Below are 15,247 nucleotides of genomic sequence, written 5' to 3'. Positions count from 1 at the left end.
CTCCCCATGTGACTAGGTCCCAAAGCAGAACTTAGAGCAGTGAAAAAATTTTAAATTCAAACCTGGCCTTCCAGGTAGAATGACCAGAACATATCTTATTTAAGAGTTTGTAAGTTTGGTTTTAGACATGCAGCGTGTGGGGCTCCATTTGTATCCTTGCCCTGCATCTCGCAAATACCAGGGGCAGGCCTTTGTAGAGACAAGAGGAGAAGAAAAAGTCCCAGTGGCACTTGAGCCCCTGGTTCAATGTGCTCCTGATGCATGGTGTAACCTTGCCTTTCTCTTCCCTTGACCTTATACACCGATAAAGAACAATTTTTTGCCTAAGCCAATCTGGACTTACGGAACTTTCATCAAGAATCCTGGCTAATATGGAAAGTAAGTGTTGGAGCCAGGACCTGAACCCAGGCTCTGATTCCCAGTCCCATGTTCCCTCCATCGTGTCCACCTAAACACCTCTGCAGCTGTAAGCCAAGCAAATCTTGCTGATACCCCAGCAGGTAAAAGTCAGAATCCCGGGAAAAGAGTTTTACCTACCTGACTCCAAAAAACACTTGCAGGAGAGTGCAGAAGCCAGAGACGAAGAAAATTGTGCTAATGAGGTAGCTCTGAGTCAGGGGGTCATGCTGCAGACACAGGTCCTTGGCCAGGATGAGTGGCACTGACACGAGCCCCCCCAGGGCCGTGAGGAAGTGCTGTGGGCGGAGCAGAGAGAGTGGACGGTTAAGCAGATGCCACGGGTTACCTGATCCCACCCTCATTCATTCTTCCGCCAGAGGAAAGAGCGCTACTCAAGCCGGACCATGAGTGACAGGCAGAGATCCAGAGAAGCAGTAGGAAGTAGGAAGACCAGACAGCAACTAACAGGGACCTAACCAGAGGGTCTGGGGTTCAAGGGCAGAACCCTGGCACTGGGAACCGATATCCTCCATGAGAAACCAAGGCAGGGACACAAAATAGCAGGACATAACAGGAACCAAGGAAGTGGCCTTAAGAATAAGAAGAAGGCAAGAGGCTCATAAATTAAAACAAGGTACAAGGTGAGGGCAAGACTAATGAGCAGGAAGCCCTGAACACATTCTCCAGATAGATCATATATTAAGTCACAAAAAGTCTTAGCAAATTTCATGAATGAAATCATACCATGGGTCTGAATGGCATGAAACAGGAGGAAAACTGGAAAATTCACACATTTGTGGAGATTAAGCAATACCCTTCTGAACAACCAACGGGAATAAGAAGAAATCAAAAGAAATCAAAAAATGTCTTGAGACAAACAAAAATGGAAACGCAACATATCAAAACTTATGCAATGTGGCAAAAGCAGTTTGAAGAGCTTATAGCGATAAACACCTAGAAGAAAAATCTCGAACGACTTTATACCTCAAGGAACTAGAACAAGAAGAATAAACTAAGCAGAAAATTAGCAGGAGGGAGGAAGAATTAACGCTATTAAAATTTCCATACTATCCAAAGCCACGTATCGATTCAATGAAATTTGTATCAAAATTTTAATGACATTCCTCACAGAAATAGAAAAAACAATGTCATAATTTGTGTGGAACAACAAAAGACTTCAAACGGCCAAAGTAATCCTTAAAAAGAAGAACAAGGCTGGAGCCATCCGAATTCCTCATTTCAAACTTTTTTTTTTTCTTTTTAGTTTCTTTATTTTGAGAGAGAGAGAGAGAAAGCAGGGGAGAGGAAGAGAGAGAATCGCAAGCAGGCTCTATGCTCAGTGTGGAGCTAGACACGGGGCTCGAACTTACAAACTGTGAGATCATGACCTGAGCTGATATCAAGAGTCAGACGCTCAACCGACTGAGCCACTCAGGCAACCCCCTCATTTCAAATTTTTATTACAAAGCTATAGTAATCAAACAGTATGGTACTTGAGAACTGGTTGATATTTTGATATTTTCCTTAGTTTAAAAAGTGAGACAAAAAGGAAATAACAAAAACATACCAGATTTTCATTTTTCAATGACATAAATAAGCAGCCTCTTTGCTAAATTTTATGGCAGTTTTTGAAAACTGGAGGAACGTTATTTAAAAAAAAAAAAAAAAACCCACAGGGGCGCCTGGGTGGCTCAGTCGGTAAGCGTCTGACTTTGGCTCAGGTCATGATCTCGCGGTTCGTGAGTTCAAGCCCTGCGTTGGGCTCTGTGCTGACAGCTCAGAGCCTGGAGTCTGTTTCAGATTCTGTGTCTCCCTCTCTCTCTCTGACCCTCTCCCGTTCATGCTCTGTCTCTCCCTGTCTCAAAAATAAATAAACGTTAAAAAAAAAATAAAAATAAATAAAAAATAAAAAAATAAATAAACGTTAAAAAAATTTTTTTTAATAAAAAATAATAAAAAACCCACAAAAAATCAGTATGGTACTGTCATAATTTTTTTCTTAATGTTTATTTATTTTTGAGACAGAGACAGAGCATGAACAGGAGAGGGGCAGAGAGAGAGGGAGGCACAGAAGCTGAAGCAGGCTCCAGGCTCCAAGCTGTCAGAACAGAGCCCGACACGGGGCTTGAACTCACAGACTGTGAGATCATGACCTGAGCCGAAGTCGGACGCTTAACTGACTGAGCCAGCCAGGCGCCCCAGTATGGTACTGTTATAAAAGTAGACAAACCAGTAGAACAGAACTGAGAGCCCAGAAATAACCCCACGCATATATGGTCAACTAATATTTGACAAGCAAGCCAAAAAGGCTCAAGGGGAAAGGATAGTCTCTTCAATAAATGATATTGCGAAATCTGGATAACCACATACAGAAGAATGAAAATGGACTCCTGTCTTGCACCATTCACAAAAAGTAACTCAAAAGTGGATTAAGGACTTAAATATAAGGCCTGAAACTGTAAAACTCCTGGAAGAAAACACAATGGAAAAGCTCCTTAACATCGGTCTGGACAAAGATTATTAGCCATGACAACAAAAGCTCAAACAACAGAAGCAAAAATAAACAAGTGGGACTACATCAGACTAAAAAGCTTCTGCGCAGCAAAAGGAACCATCAGCAAAATAAAAAGGCATCCGAAGAATAGGAGAAAATACTTGCAGTTTGCAAACCATCTATCTGATAAGGGGGTTAACATCCAAAAAATGTTAACTCATCCAAGAAAGGAACTCAGAGAGCTCAATAGCAAAAACCAAACCATCAGATTTAAAGACGGGCAGGAGACTTGGAACTTGGGAAGATGGCTTAGTAGGAGGAGCTCACCCCCTCCCACGCTTACAAGTAGGTATCATCCACATCCAAGTCAATAAACCGGACAGCGATCCAAAGACTGGCAGAACAAACTCCATGACTAAATATGGAGAAGCTGCATCTGAAAGTTTAGGAAGGTCAGAAAGGTGGAGGGAGGCTGCCCACGGGAGGGAGAGAGCCGCGCACACATACAGGGCAGAGAAATGGGCCCTCGCACCAGGGAGCTCACACAGGGAAGACTAATCCCTATAACGTTTGGCTTTAAAAGCCAGAGGGGCTGAATTCGGTGAGTTTGTAAAACCAGGGGGACTTGGAGCCTGGAGCTTTAAAAGTCAGCTGACTCAGCACTGGGCCAGCTGGAAAGGCAGGTGATAGTCGGGTCACTGCCCTTAAAGAGCCAGCAGCCTGCATGGAGAGGCAAGGTAAAAATGGCAGTTTACACAACCTCTGGGGCAAACAGGAGACAGATCTGCTCAAAGTGATTTTGTAGTGTGCCGGGGGACCTTGAAAAGGAGAGAGCTGGCAGGTGCCATTTGCCTCCCCCTCCCCCTCCCCCCAGCATGAACACAGAGCCACCTGCCAGAGGTGGGCTGCACAGACACTTGTAGCCTCAGCTCGGGGCCCAGGACAAATTTTGTTAAAGCCCCGCCCAGTGGTGTTTGCCCCACCCAGTCACAGGTCCCCCCAAACCACCCCCACCCCCCCGCCCCATTCCCACATGCCTAGAACTCAGCCTCACACCCCTTGCCGCCCTGACATGCAGCCCCCAGCCAACAACCACCTCAGCGCTTTGGGGGATCTGGCAAAGGACTAGTGGCCCGATGCAAATTTTCCTAACACCACTGCCCCGTTCCCCAATTCCCTGGCAGGTATGCCCCCTCGGAGCCGGCCTGCCTGGGTCCCACTAACACCACATAGAGGAACTACCGCCCACAACAGGCAGAGAGTCCGTGCAGACGACTGTACTGAAAGGAAAGATGATTCAGATACAACAGCAGGGCGTAAGCAGCACATGCAGGATACTTTCCTGAAGTGCCAGGTTCTGGTGAAGAGGGACACTGCACTGCAGGGCACTCCAGGACCTCCTCTTCGTAAAGTCACTACTTTGAAGAGCACAAGTCATAGCTGACTTTCTTGACACAGAGAAACAGACACAGAGAGGGCAGAAAAATGGGGAGACAGAGAAATTTACCCCAAATGAGAGAACGGGACAGGGCCATGGCCAGAGACCTAAAGAAATGGAAATATAAGCAAATATAAATAACCTGCCTGATAGAGAATTTAAAGCAATGATCACAAAGACACTCACCGGACTTAACAACAACAACAAAAAAAGAGTGGAAGACAGGAGTGAGACCCTTAACACAGAGATAAGGAATAACACAGCAGAGATAAAGGGCTCGATAAACCAAATGAAAAACACGCTTGATGGAATGAATAACAGGATGGCAGAAGCAGAGTAACAAGTTAGTAACCTAGAAGAAAGTAATGGAAAGTAATCAAGCTGAACAAAAGAGAGAAAAAAAAAATTGCACAAAATGAGAATACACTTAGGGAACTCAGTGACTCCATCAAACATAATAACAGATATCCAGATCCAGGAGGCACAGAGAACTCCCAACAAAATCAACAAAAGCAGACCCACACCAAGACATATTGTAATTAAACTTGCAAAATATAGTGATAAAGGAAATATCTTAAAAGCAGCAAGACGAAGCAGCAAAAGAAGTCATTAACTTACAAGGGAAAACCCATAAGGCTAGCAGGAGATTTTTCAACAGAAATTTTGCAAACCAGAAGGAAGTGGCATGATATATTTAAAGTGCTGAATGGGAAAAATCTGAAGCCCAGAATACTCTGTCCAGCAAGGCTATCATTCAGAATAGAAGGAGAGATAAAAAGTTTCCCGGACAAACAAAAACTAAAGGAGTTTGTAAATCACTAAACCAGCCCTGCAAGAAATATTAAAGGAGACTCTCTGAGTGGAAAGGAGAGATCAAAGTGACAGTATAGGGGCGCCTGGGTGGCGCAGTCCGTTAAGCATCCGACTTCAGCTCAGGTCACGATCTTGCGGTCTGTGAGTTCGAGCCCCGCGTCGGGCTCTGGGCTGATGGCTCGGAGCCTGGAGCCTGTTTCCGATTCTGTGTCTCCCTCTCTCTCTGCCCCTCCCCCGTTCATGCTCTGTCTCTCTCTGTCTCAAAAATAAATAAACGTTAAAAAAAATTTTTTTTTAAAGTGACAGTATAAAGGTAGGAAACACAAAAGCAGTAAAAATGAATATTTCTGTAAAAAATCAGTTAAGGAACCCCCACCCACAAAAATATAAAGTATAATAACATACACTTAAAATGTGGGAGAGGAGAGGAGAAAAGAATGGGTTCAAACTTAACTATCAACTTAATAGAGACTGCTATATGCAGAAGTTATTTACAAACCTAATGGCAACCATATATCAAAAGCCATTAATAAACATGAAAAGAATAAAGAGAAATAAGTCCAAATATACCACTAAAGAAAATCAGCAAAAGATGACAGAGAGAAAGACAAGAAAGGATCAGAGAAAACTTTCAGAAACAACCACAAAACAAGTGATAAAATGTCAATAAACACATATGTATCAATAATTACTTTGAAGCTTCTGCACAGCGAAGGAAACAATCAGCAAAACTAAAAGGCAACTGACAGAATGGGAGAAGATATTTGCAAAGGACATATCAGATAAAGCGTTAGTATCCAAAATCTGTAAAGAACTTATGAAATTCAACACCTAAAAAATAAATAATCCAGTGAAGAAATGGGCAAAAGACATGAATACACACTTCTCCAAAGAAGACATCAGATGGCCAACCGACACATGAAAAAATGCTCAACATCATTCATCATCAGGGAAATACAAATCAAAACCACAATGAGATACCACCTCACACCTGTGAGAATGGCTAACATGAACAACTCGGGCAACAACCGATGTTGGCGAGGATGCAGAGAAAGAGGATTTCTTTGGCACTGCTGGTGGGAATGCAAACTGGTGCAGCCACTCTGGAAAACAGTATGGAGGTTCTTCAAAAAATTAAAAATAGAACTACCCTAGGACCCAGCAATTGCACTACTAGGTATTTATCCTAGGGATACATGCCACTGTTTCGAAGGGGCACATACACCCCAATGTTTATAGCAGCACTATCGACAATAGTGAAAATGTGAAAAGAGCCCAAATGTCCATCGACAGATGAATGGATAAAGAAGATGTGGTATATATAGCTAATGGAGTATTACTTGGCAATCAAAAAGAATGCAATCTTGTTATTTGCAACCATGTGGATGGAACTAGAGGGTATTATGCTAAGCCAAATTAGTCAGGCAGAGAAAGACAAATAGCATGTGACTTCACTCATATGTGGAATTTAAGATACAAAACAGATGAACATAAGGGAAGGGAAGCAAAAATAATACAAAAACAGGGAAGGGGATAAAACATAAGAGACTCTTAAATATAGAGAACAAACAGGGTTGCTGGAGGGGTTGTCAGTGGGGGATGGGCTAAATGGGTACGGGGCATTAAGGAGGACACTTGTTGGGATGAACACTGGGTGTTATACACAGGGGATGAATCACTGGAATCTATACTGAAATCATTATTGCACTATACACTAACTAACTTGGATGTAAATTAAAAAATAAAAAAATATAAACAAACAAACAAACAAACATTATAAAATTTAAAAAAAAATTACTTTGAATGCAAATGGACTAAATAGTTCAATCAAAAGGCCTAGGGCAACAGAATGAATTAAAAAACAAGACCCATCTATATGTTACCTATAAGAGACTCATTTTAGACCTAAAGACACTTGCAGATTGAAAGTGAGGGGATGGAGAAATAGCTATCATGCAAATGGATGTCAAAAGAAGCTCAGAGTATCAATACTTATTTCAGACAAAATCGACTTTAAAACAAAGACTGTAGCAAGACACAAAGAAGGACACTATATAATAATAAAGGGGACAATCCAACAAGGAGTTGCAACAATTGTAAATATTTATGCACCCAACATAGAAACTCCCAAATAAATAAAAACAGTTAATAGCAAATATAAAGGAACTAATCAGTAATTATACAATAATAGTAAGGGACTTTTACACCCCACTTATATCAATAAACAGATCATCTAAACCGAAAATCCACAAGGAAACAATGGCTTTCAATGACACGCTGGAACAGATGGATTTAACAGATATATTCAGAACATTCCATCCTAAAACAGCAGAATATACATTTTTTCAAGTGCACACAGAACATTTTCCAGAATAGATCAGACATCAGCCCACACAGCAAGCCTCAAATTCAAGAAGATCCAAGTCTTACTATTCATGTTTTCTGATCACAATGCTATGAAACTAGAAGTCAGCCACAAGAAAAAATCTGGAAAGATCACAAATACATGGAAGTTAAATAACATGCTACTAAACAGTGAATGGGACAACCAGGAAATAAAAGAAACAAGTGAAAATAAAAACAACAATCCAAAACCTTTGGGATTCAGCAAAAACGGTTCTAAGAGGAAAGTATATAGCAATACAAGCCTGCCTTAAGTAGCAAGAAAAATCTCAAATGGATAACCTAAACTAACCCCTAAAGGAGCTAGAAAAAGAACAACAAACAAAACCTAAAACCAGCAGAAAAAAGGTAATAATAAAGATTAGAGCAGAAATAAATGACAAACTAAAAAACAAAAACAAAAACAAAAAACAATAGAAAAGATCAACGAAACCAGCAGCTGGTTCTTTGGAAAAAAAAAATCAATAAAATTGATAAACTTCAGGCCAGGTTGATCAAAAAGAAAAGAGAAAGGTCTCAAATAAATAAAATCACAGATGAGAGAGGAGAAATAACAGCCAACATTACAGAAATACAAATAATTGTAACAGAATATTATGAAAAACTATGTGCCAACAAATTGGACAACCTGGAAGAAATGGATAGATTCCTAGAAACATATAAAATACCAAAACTGAAACTGGGAAGAAATAGAAAATTTGAACAGGCTGATAACCAGAAAAGAGATTGAATTAGTAACCAAAAAACTTCCAACAAACAAGTCTAGGGCCAGATGGCTTCACAGGTAAATGCCATCAAACATAAAAAGAGGAGTTAATAGCTGTTATTCTTTAACTCTTCCAAAATTAGAAAAGGAAGGAAAACCTCCAAATTCATTCTATGAGGCCAGCATTATCCTGACACCAAAACCTGATAAAGACACCACTAAAAAAGAGAACTGCAGGCCAATATGAATATAGATGCAAAAATCTTCAATAAAATACTAGGAAACCAAATTCAACAATGCATTTAAAAAATCATTCAGCACGCTCAAAGTGGGATTTATTCCTGGGTTGCAATGGTGTGGTTCAATACTCTCAAATCAATCAATGCAATATATCGCATCAGTAAAATAAAGGATGAGAACTATATGATCATTTCAGTAGATGCAGAAAAAGCATTTGACAAAGTACAACATCCATTCATGATAAAAACCCTCAACAAAGTAGGTTTGGAGGCAATATATACATCTCAACATAACAAAGGCCACATAAGAAAAACCCACAGCTAACATCATCCTCAATGGAGAAAAAGTGGAGAGCTCTCCCCCTAAGGTCAGGAACAAGACAAGGATGTCCACTGTCATCAGTTTTATTCAACATACTACTGGAAGTCCTAGCCTCAGCAATCCCACAGCAAAAAGAAATAAAAGGCATCCAAATTGGCAAGGAAGAGATAAAACTTTCACGATCTGCAGATGACATGATACTATATAAAGAAAATCTGAAAGACTCCATCAAAAAACTGCTAGAATTGATATATGAATTCAGTGAAGTCACAGGATACAAAACCAATGTACAGAAATCTGTTGCGTTTCTATACACCAATAATGAAGGAGCAGAAAGAGAAATTAAGAAGACAATCCCATTTACAATTGCACCCAAAGTAGTAAGATACCTAGGAATAAATCTAACCAAAGAGGTGAAAGACCTGTACCCTGGAAACTATAAAACACGGAAACATGGAAAGACGTTCCATGCTCATGGACTGGAAGAACAGGCATTTGTTAAAATGTCCATGCCACCCAAAGCAATCTAAACATTCAGCGAGATCCCCATCAAAATAGCAGTCGCATTTTCACAGAGCTAGAACAAACAATCCTAAAATTTGCACGGAACCACAAAAGCCGCGCCCCCCCCCCCCCGCCAAATAACCAAAGCAATTTTGAAAAAACAAAGCAAAGCTGGAGGCATCACAATTCCAGACTTCATGTTATGTTGCAAAGTTGTAGTGATCAAAACAGTATGGTAATGGCACAAAAACAGACACACAGATCAATAGAACAGAATTGAAAATCCAGAAATGGGGGCGCCTGGGTGGCGCAGTCGGTTAAGCGTCCGACTTCAGCCAGGTCACGATCTCACGGTCTGTGAGTTCGAGCCCCGTGTCGGGCTCTGGGCTGATGGCTCAGAGCCTGGAGCCTGTTTCCGATTCTGTGTCTCCCTCTCTCTCTGCCCCTCCCCCATTCATGCTCTGTTTCTCTCTGTCCCAAAAATAAATAAACGTTGAAAAAAAAAATTAAAAAAAAAAAAAGAAAATCCAGAAATGGACCCACAACTATATGATCAATTAATCTTTGACAAAGCTGGAAAGACCATCCAATGGGAAAAAGACAGTCTCTTCAACGAATGGTGTTGGGGAAACTGGACGGCAGCCTTTGGCTTTCTTAAATTCCTTACAGTTTTCTGAGTCAGGGAATATAGATCTACATTATCTATATTATCTATTTCATTGGCTCATAATAATGTTTTTAAAACAGTATGGTATTTACTTTTCTTATTTTGTAGAAAAGCATAAATATGTAAAGAAGTGTAACCCATCTCTAATATTCCACATTGAACAGTTTGTAAAATTAAAAGAGACACATCCATGTCACAAAAAGCTACAAAATAAAAGGTGACAGGGGAAAGCCACCTCCCCTTTCCTAGCTCTTCTTCCCAAAGCTAAATCCCTTTATGAGTTTCTTATGAGTCCTTCAAACCCCCAAGTCACTGCATATACTTATTTCTGTCTTTCCACCTCTTTGTTTTTAACACACACACACACACACACACACACACACACACACACACACTCTAACACTCTATACAGTGTTACTTTGATTTTTTCACTTACTATATATTGGGGCACATTCTCTAACTGCAAGATAAATATATATCTTTCTCTTTTCTCTTCTCTGCGTAAAAAAGTCATTTGCTAAGATGTGTCACAATTTGTTAACCAGTCTTTTTGAAGGATATTTTGGCGTTGTTTCTAGGGTTTTGTTTATTTGTTTGTTGTGTGGTGTGAAGTTACTATTACCAATAATGCTACGAGAACATCTTTGCATTTATCTTAGCAAGTCCTGCCAATATATCCAGAGAAATTCTTCAGCACTGAGGACTGGGTTAAAGGGTATATCATCTATACCGGATTGTCATCCAGAAAGGCTGCATCAAATAATATTCCAACGGAAGGGTTTGAGAGTACCGGTTTCCCCAAATTTGCCAAGCATTGGTTATCAAATTTTTTAGCTGTTGCAAATGAAATAAACTGGAATTGGTATCTTGAAGAGAAAAATGACACAGCGTCCTTGATGGGACCTCTCAGCTTAGCACGAGGGAGAATCTTCCCCTAATTCCTCACCCCCATCCCCAACACCTGAGAGAAAGAGACCCGAGGAGTTCTGGGTTCCCCTGGAGGTCACCTGCGTGGAAGACAAGGACACCAGCGCCTGAAGTTGTGGATCTTGACTGATTTGACCGGGGCGTGTACTGATGTCGCTTTGGAGGCAGAGCCTCTTCGGACGCAGTGCCTGCTGGGTGGCGTTACCTGGATTCCTATGAGGATGCAGAGATACCATGGTGGGACCTCCAAGATGCTATAGACCAGGTTGTTGCTGCTGGGGCTCCTGGACTGCCCCCCCTTCTTCCTGTTTGGGCCCTCAGTGTGACAGTTGAGCACATTGTCTTCTCTCTGCTGGGAACATGAGAAGGGCACAGAAAGGCATTTTTTTTAGAGCGAGAGAGAGATAGGGAAGGAGGGAGGGAGGGAGGATCTTAAGCAGGCTTCATGTCAGCACAGAGCCCGACATGGGGCTCGATCTCACAACCATGAGATCATGACCTGAGCCCAAATCAAGAGTCGGATGCCTAACTGCCCCAGCCACCCAGGTGTCCCACATCAGGGCATTTTAGGAGGAATCAGTGGACTTCCTGATTTCAAGTGGAGAGCTGGACGGCCTGCAGGAGGCACTGGGACAGCGATAACGGTGGGCCTGCTTGGGATTTCTAGGTCCAGACTCAAAAGACCAGTGATTTTCTACATTATACATCTTCAGTAGGGCTTGCATGTGAAGTCTGGGACCACGCGAGGGGAGTGGGCGCGTTGCCTGAAGCCCCGGCAGAGAAGCAGCTTTGTGGAGGAGAGGTGGGGGTTCAACTCCAAGGTCAGAAAATGGGCAGATTTCCCTCCCAGACAGGGAAATGGGGATCCTGACCCCGAATGGTGTCGCTGCCCTCATAGGTGCTGTGTTTACATCTGCCGAAGCTCTCATCTCAGCCTGTTTCTATAATAGTCAGTTAACCTGATCCATCCCTTCTGCTGGGCTGTGAGTTCCTAGAATGCACCAACTGTGCCTTACCCTTCTGTGGCGTCCCCGCTTCGAGAGCAGCCAGCGCTCGTGTTCAGTATAGACCCAATGAACGGACGGAAGGTGCAAATGTGAGAGAGTGCAATGCCACCTCCTGCAGCTGCCGGGACTCCGGTGCAGGGACAGCAAGAGCGGGAGGTGGAGTCCCCGGGGGGGTGGGGTGGGGGGGCAGATGGATCCCTTGCCCCTCCGGCTCCACTCATACCCCCCACAGCTTCCGTTCCCCCACCTGGCCCTCCCGGTGTGTTTCCTAACACTCCCGATTTACGCGGCTCCGACCAATGGGGTTGTCCAGGTGTCTCCGAATGTGGCCTCCGTTATCCTGCATCAGTGCCTTAGCTTACCCTGTGCCCCCAACTTGAGCCCCTGCTTCTCCTACCCACTCCCTGATGGCAAGAGCTCCATGCCTCCTCCCCTCCACGTCTCCCGACCTCCTCCACCCATATGATTTTTTTCTCCCGGGAACTCCCAGAGCGCTGCACCTCTCTGTTACATAATGTACCATTTTCTCTCTAGTTCTAGAAACATTTCTGTACACCCTGCCTTCCCCTAGCTGGGCCACAAGCTTCTCCCTGTTAACATGCCTAGAAGTTTCTAGCAGAGCAACCTGCAATGTGAAACCAAAAACATCCTAGAAAAATGGGTGCTGATAAAGAAGGGAAGACAGGCCACTGAAGAGAGGGGTGGGTACATGCCCAGACCGGCCGCTCCCCAGAGACCCTCCAGGAAGCCAAAATGTGGGAGTCTTCGGTTTCTTTCCCAAGGTGTTTGTTTTGTTTGCCTGACGTAGGGGCAGAAAGAACTCTGAAGAGAAATGAAGAGAGTTCTCTCAGGTGCCTCCCATGATTTTCCAGAAGAGACGGCCAGGGCCTCTTCCCCAGAAGGCTGAGCAGCGGCGGGCAGGGGTCTGGCAGCTCTCAGAGCCCAGCCGAGGTTCACGGGGGACACCCGTCCCACAGGCACCCTGGGCTGCAGCCCTAGCGGGGCACAGAGGGGCTCTCTCCGCCTGTGGTGGCCACTGGCGAGGTCAGAGCGTCTCCACTGGGTTCACCCTGTTATTTTTAGGTGGTCAAAAATCGGTCAGAAGGGTGGTGGGGTCAGGGCTCGAGGCCCTGCCAGAGAAGCCTCCGGAGGCTTCTCTCTGCTTCTCTGGGCCTCGGGTTCCTCACCTGGGAACAGAAGCGCCTGCATCATTGGCTCCGAAGGAAGGAAATAAAGCACGTTAAATGCCGGGGGGCGGGGGGCGGGGGTGCGTATCGGTTGTTTGGTAAATATTAGTTCTCTCTCTCTGCTGACCTCTCTCTTTCCCTTGCTTTGGAGAAAGTCCTTCTGTCCAAAGAAATTGTAACACTGAGAAACCTTAAAAAACAAAAACATTTAGATCCAGCAGAGACCAACCCGTGAATAAAGGTAAAACCTCCTCCACCTCCTCCTCGTGGCTTTCGAATTTATTCACAGAGTTTAGCCCTCAGGCAGGAATCTTTGCCGCACAATGGCCAGGCTGGGAGCGGCACACCTGTCTAGTAATCTAAACTCTGGTCTAGGACGTGAGCCACCGTCCTGGGCAGGCGGCATAATGATTGAGGACACTGGGACTCCCCCTGGACACCCCCTCCAGGCCTCCTTCTTCCTTTCTGCCCCTCCCCCTTAGCTTGCCCCCTCTCTTTTTGGGGCACTCACCAAGGCTTGCGAAGGCTCACAGCTGGTGATGGCAGAGGTCATGGCAACCTGGGGTCGGCTCCTTTTGGCCTCCTCTCGGGATGAAAACAGAGTGAAGCTGCTCCAGTTGGAAGAGATTAACGTCTCGCTGCTCGCCAAAATAGCAAGGGAGGGAGAAAGACAGGGATCCTGGGCCGGCTCCGGGCAGGGTGGGGCTTCCAGACTTTCCCTCCTGCCACCTCCAATCGCCACAGGAGATCAAGGTGTATTCAAGTGCAGCCAATGTTTCATAATTAAGTTTGAGTAAGTGCAGAGAAGTTAATGATCCTCTATGGCACTACAGGAGACAAACTGGGCACGGCCTCTCGGGGAGCAGCATGACCACATTTTCTGGAAGTCTGATTCTAGGAGGTGGGGGCGGGGGGGGGTTGGTGAGGGTGAGGCTCTGGGCTGAACACAACGGCTTTGCAGTTTTTGAATATTGGTTCTTGGTGACTAGTTGAACCGGAATGGAGAGCATTTGAAAAGATAAGTTCAACCAGCCTGGCCTCTGATGATATCATCACAAAACAAAGGGCATTACTGTGGATCCAGGAGAAACTGCTAAGGTGCGTTGGGGGAGCAAAGCCCTTGGGTGAGAACCTGAGAAATGTGCTTCTAATCCTTAGGTGTTTGTCTTCCCCACACCGGGAAATGTCTAATAACCCACCTTGTAGAGAGAGAAGTCCGGGAGGGTGTACTCTTGCTCTTATTCTGCACAGGGCCCTCCTCAAAAACTCCGAATAAAGCCCCCTCCATGAAGTCCAAAGTACGCCGGCTACTCTCATGATGGTAGAATGTTCTGGAATGGGTGGCACTGGGTCCTAAGGTTCGGGAAACACATGGTGGGATGCACATAGATGTCAGTGGGCATTGGTCCAAGAGGAAGCCCTGAAAAAATGCAACAATGAGGTGTTTGACAAGAGAGGGGACAGACCCGCTTTGGGCTGTGACAGAAAAGCCAGCGGTAAGTAGCTGACCTTACTGAATACTTGGCTATGTACACTGTGCTACGCCTTTTTGGTATTACCTTGCTTAACATTCACAACAAACTAGCGTTCCCATTCCTTTTTTACAGATTAAGAAAGTAAGATGTTGATGGGCCCGTTAAGCTCCCTGCCTAAGGTTCATAACAAATGTAGAAGGTGAGATTCAAAACCCAGACAGTCTTGCTCCACAGGCTGTGGAGGCCAGGGAGGTCCTAGTGGAGACAGGCCCTCCGGGTCTGAAGATGTAAAGGATGAGGCTCCAGGGACATGGCCGCAGAGCAGGCTTCCCCCCACTATCCCTGAAGGGAAATGTGGATCCTCTACAAATGGCACCCCGGGGCCATGAGTTCACCTCAGAAGTGAAAGTGAGACTACTTAGCTTCGGGAAGGTGTGGATTCCGGCCTCTGTTGGGTTTCCCTGAACACACTAAATGTGCAGTTCTGAGCTGGGCAAGTTATGAGGTGAACACAGAGAGCAGGTGCCACCGTTCAAGTGGATCTCTGTCCTGAGCAGCACAGGTCTCCTTGCTCCAGGAAGACCCGGCAGGTGTGAGGCAGAGTGGGGGGCTGCCTCTACTGCCTACCACAACCCCTACCCTCACAGACCTGGGGGGCACGGGCAA

At 44.4% G+C, this 15,247-nt stretch overlaps 1 protein-coding gene across 4 annotated transcripts in view; it reads right to left on the bottom strand.

Annotated features, from left to right (window-relative positions):
- Positions 1 to 13,987, bottom strand: part of LOC121028290 (solute carrier family 23 member 2-like) — a 62,664-nt gene extending 48,677 nt beyond the window's left edge. For 2 of the 4 annotated variants that reach the window (XM_040471886.1, XM_040471884.1), the window contains exons 1-3: positions 13,618 to 13,987; positions 11,118 to 11,264; positions 538 to 695 (exon numbers count right to left, since the gene is read on the bottom strand). In XM_040471886.1, coding sequence (XP_040327820.1) covers positions 538 to 695; positions 11,118 to 11,264; positions 13,618 to 13,659 — 347 coding nt within the window. In that variant the 5' untranslated portion in view covers positions 13,660 to 13,987. The remainder of the gene's footprint in view (positions 1 to 537; positions 696 to 11,117; positions 11,265 to 13,617) is intronic. The other 2 variants (XM_040471885.1, XM_040471887.1) reach the window with 2 other exon arrangements.
- Between the last annotated feature and the right edge of the window lie 1,260 nt (positions 13,988 to 15,247).

The sequence above is a fragment of the Herpailurus yagouaroundi genome, unplaced genomic scaffold (assembly GCF_014898765.1).
Source record: "Herpailurus yagouaroundi ecotype Mexico unplaced genomic scaffold, PumYag 100, whole genome shotgun sequence".
NCBI lineage: Eukaryota > Metazoa > Chordata > Mammalia > Carnivora > Felidae > Herpailurus > Herpailurus yagouaroundi.
Note: the sequence above shows the minus strand (reverse complement) of the source record. Positions and strands in the feature narration are given on the sequence as shown.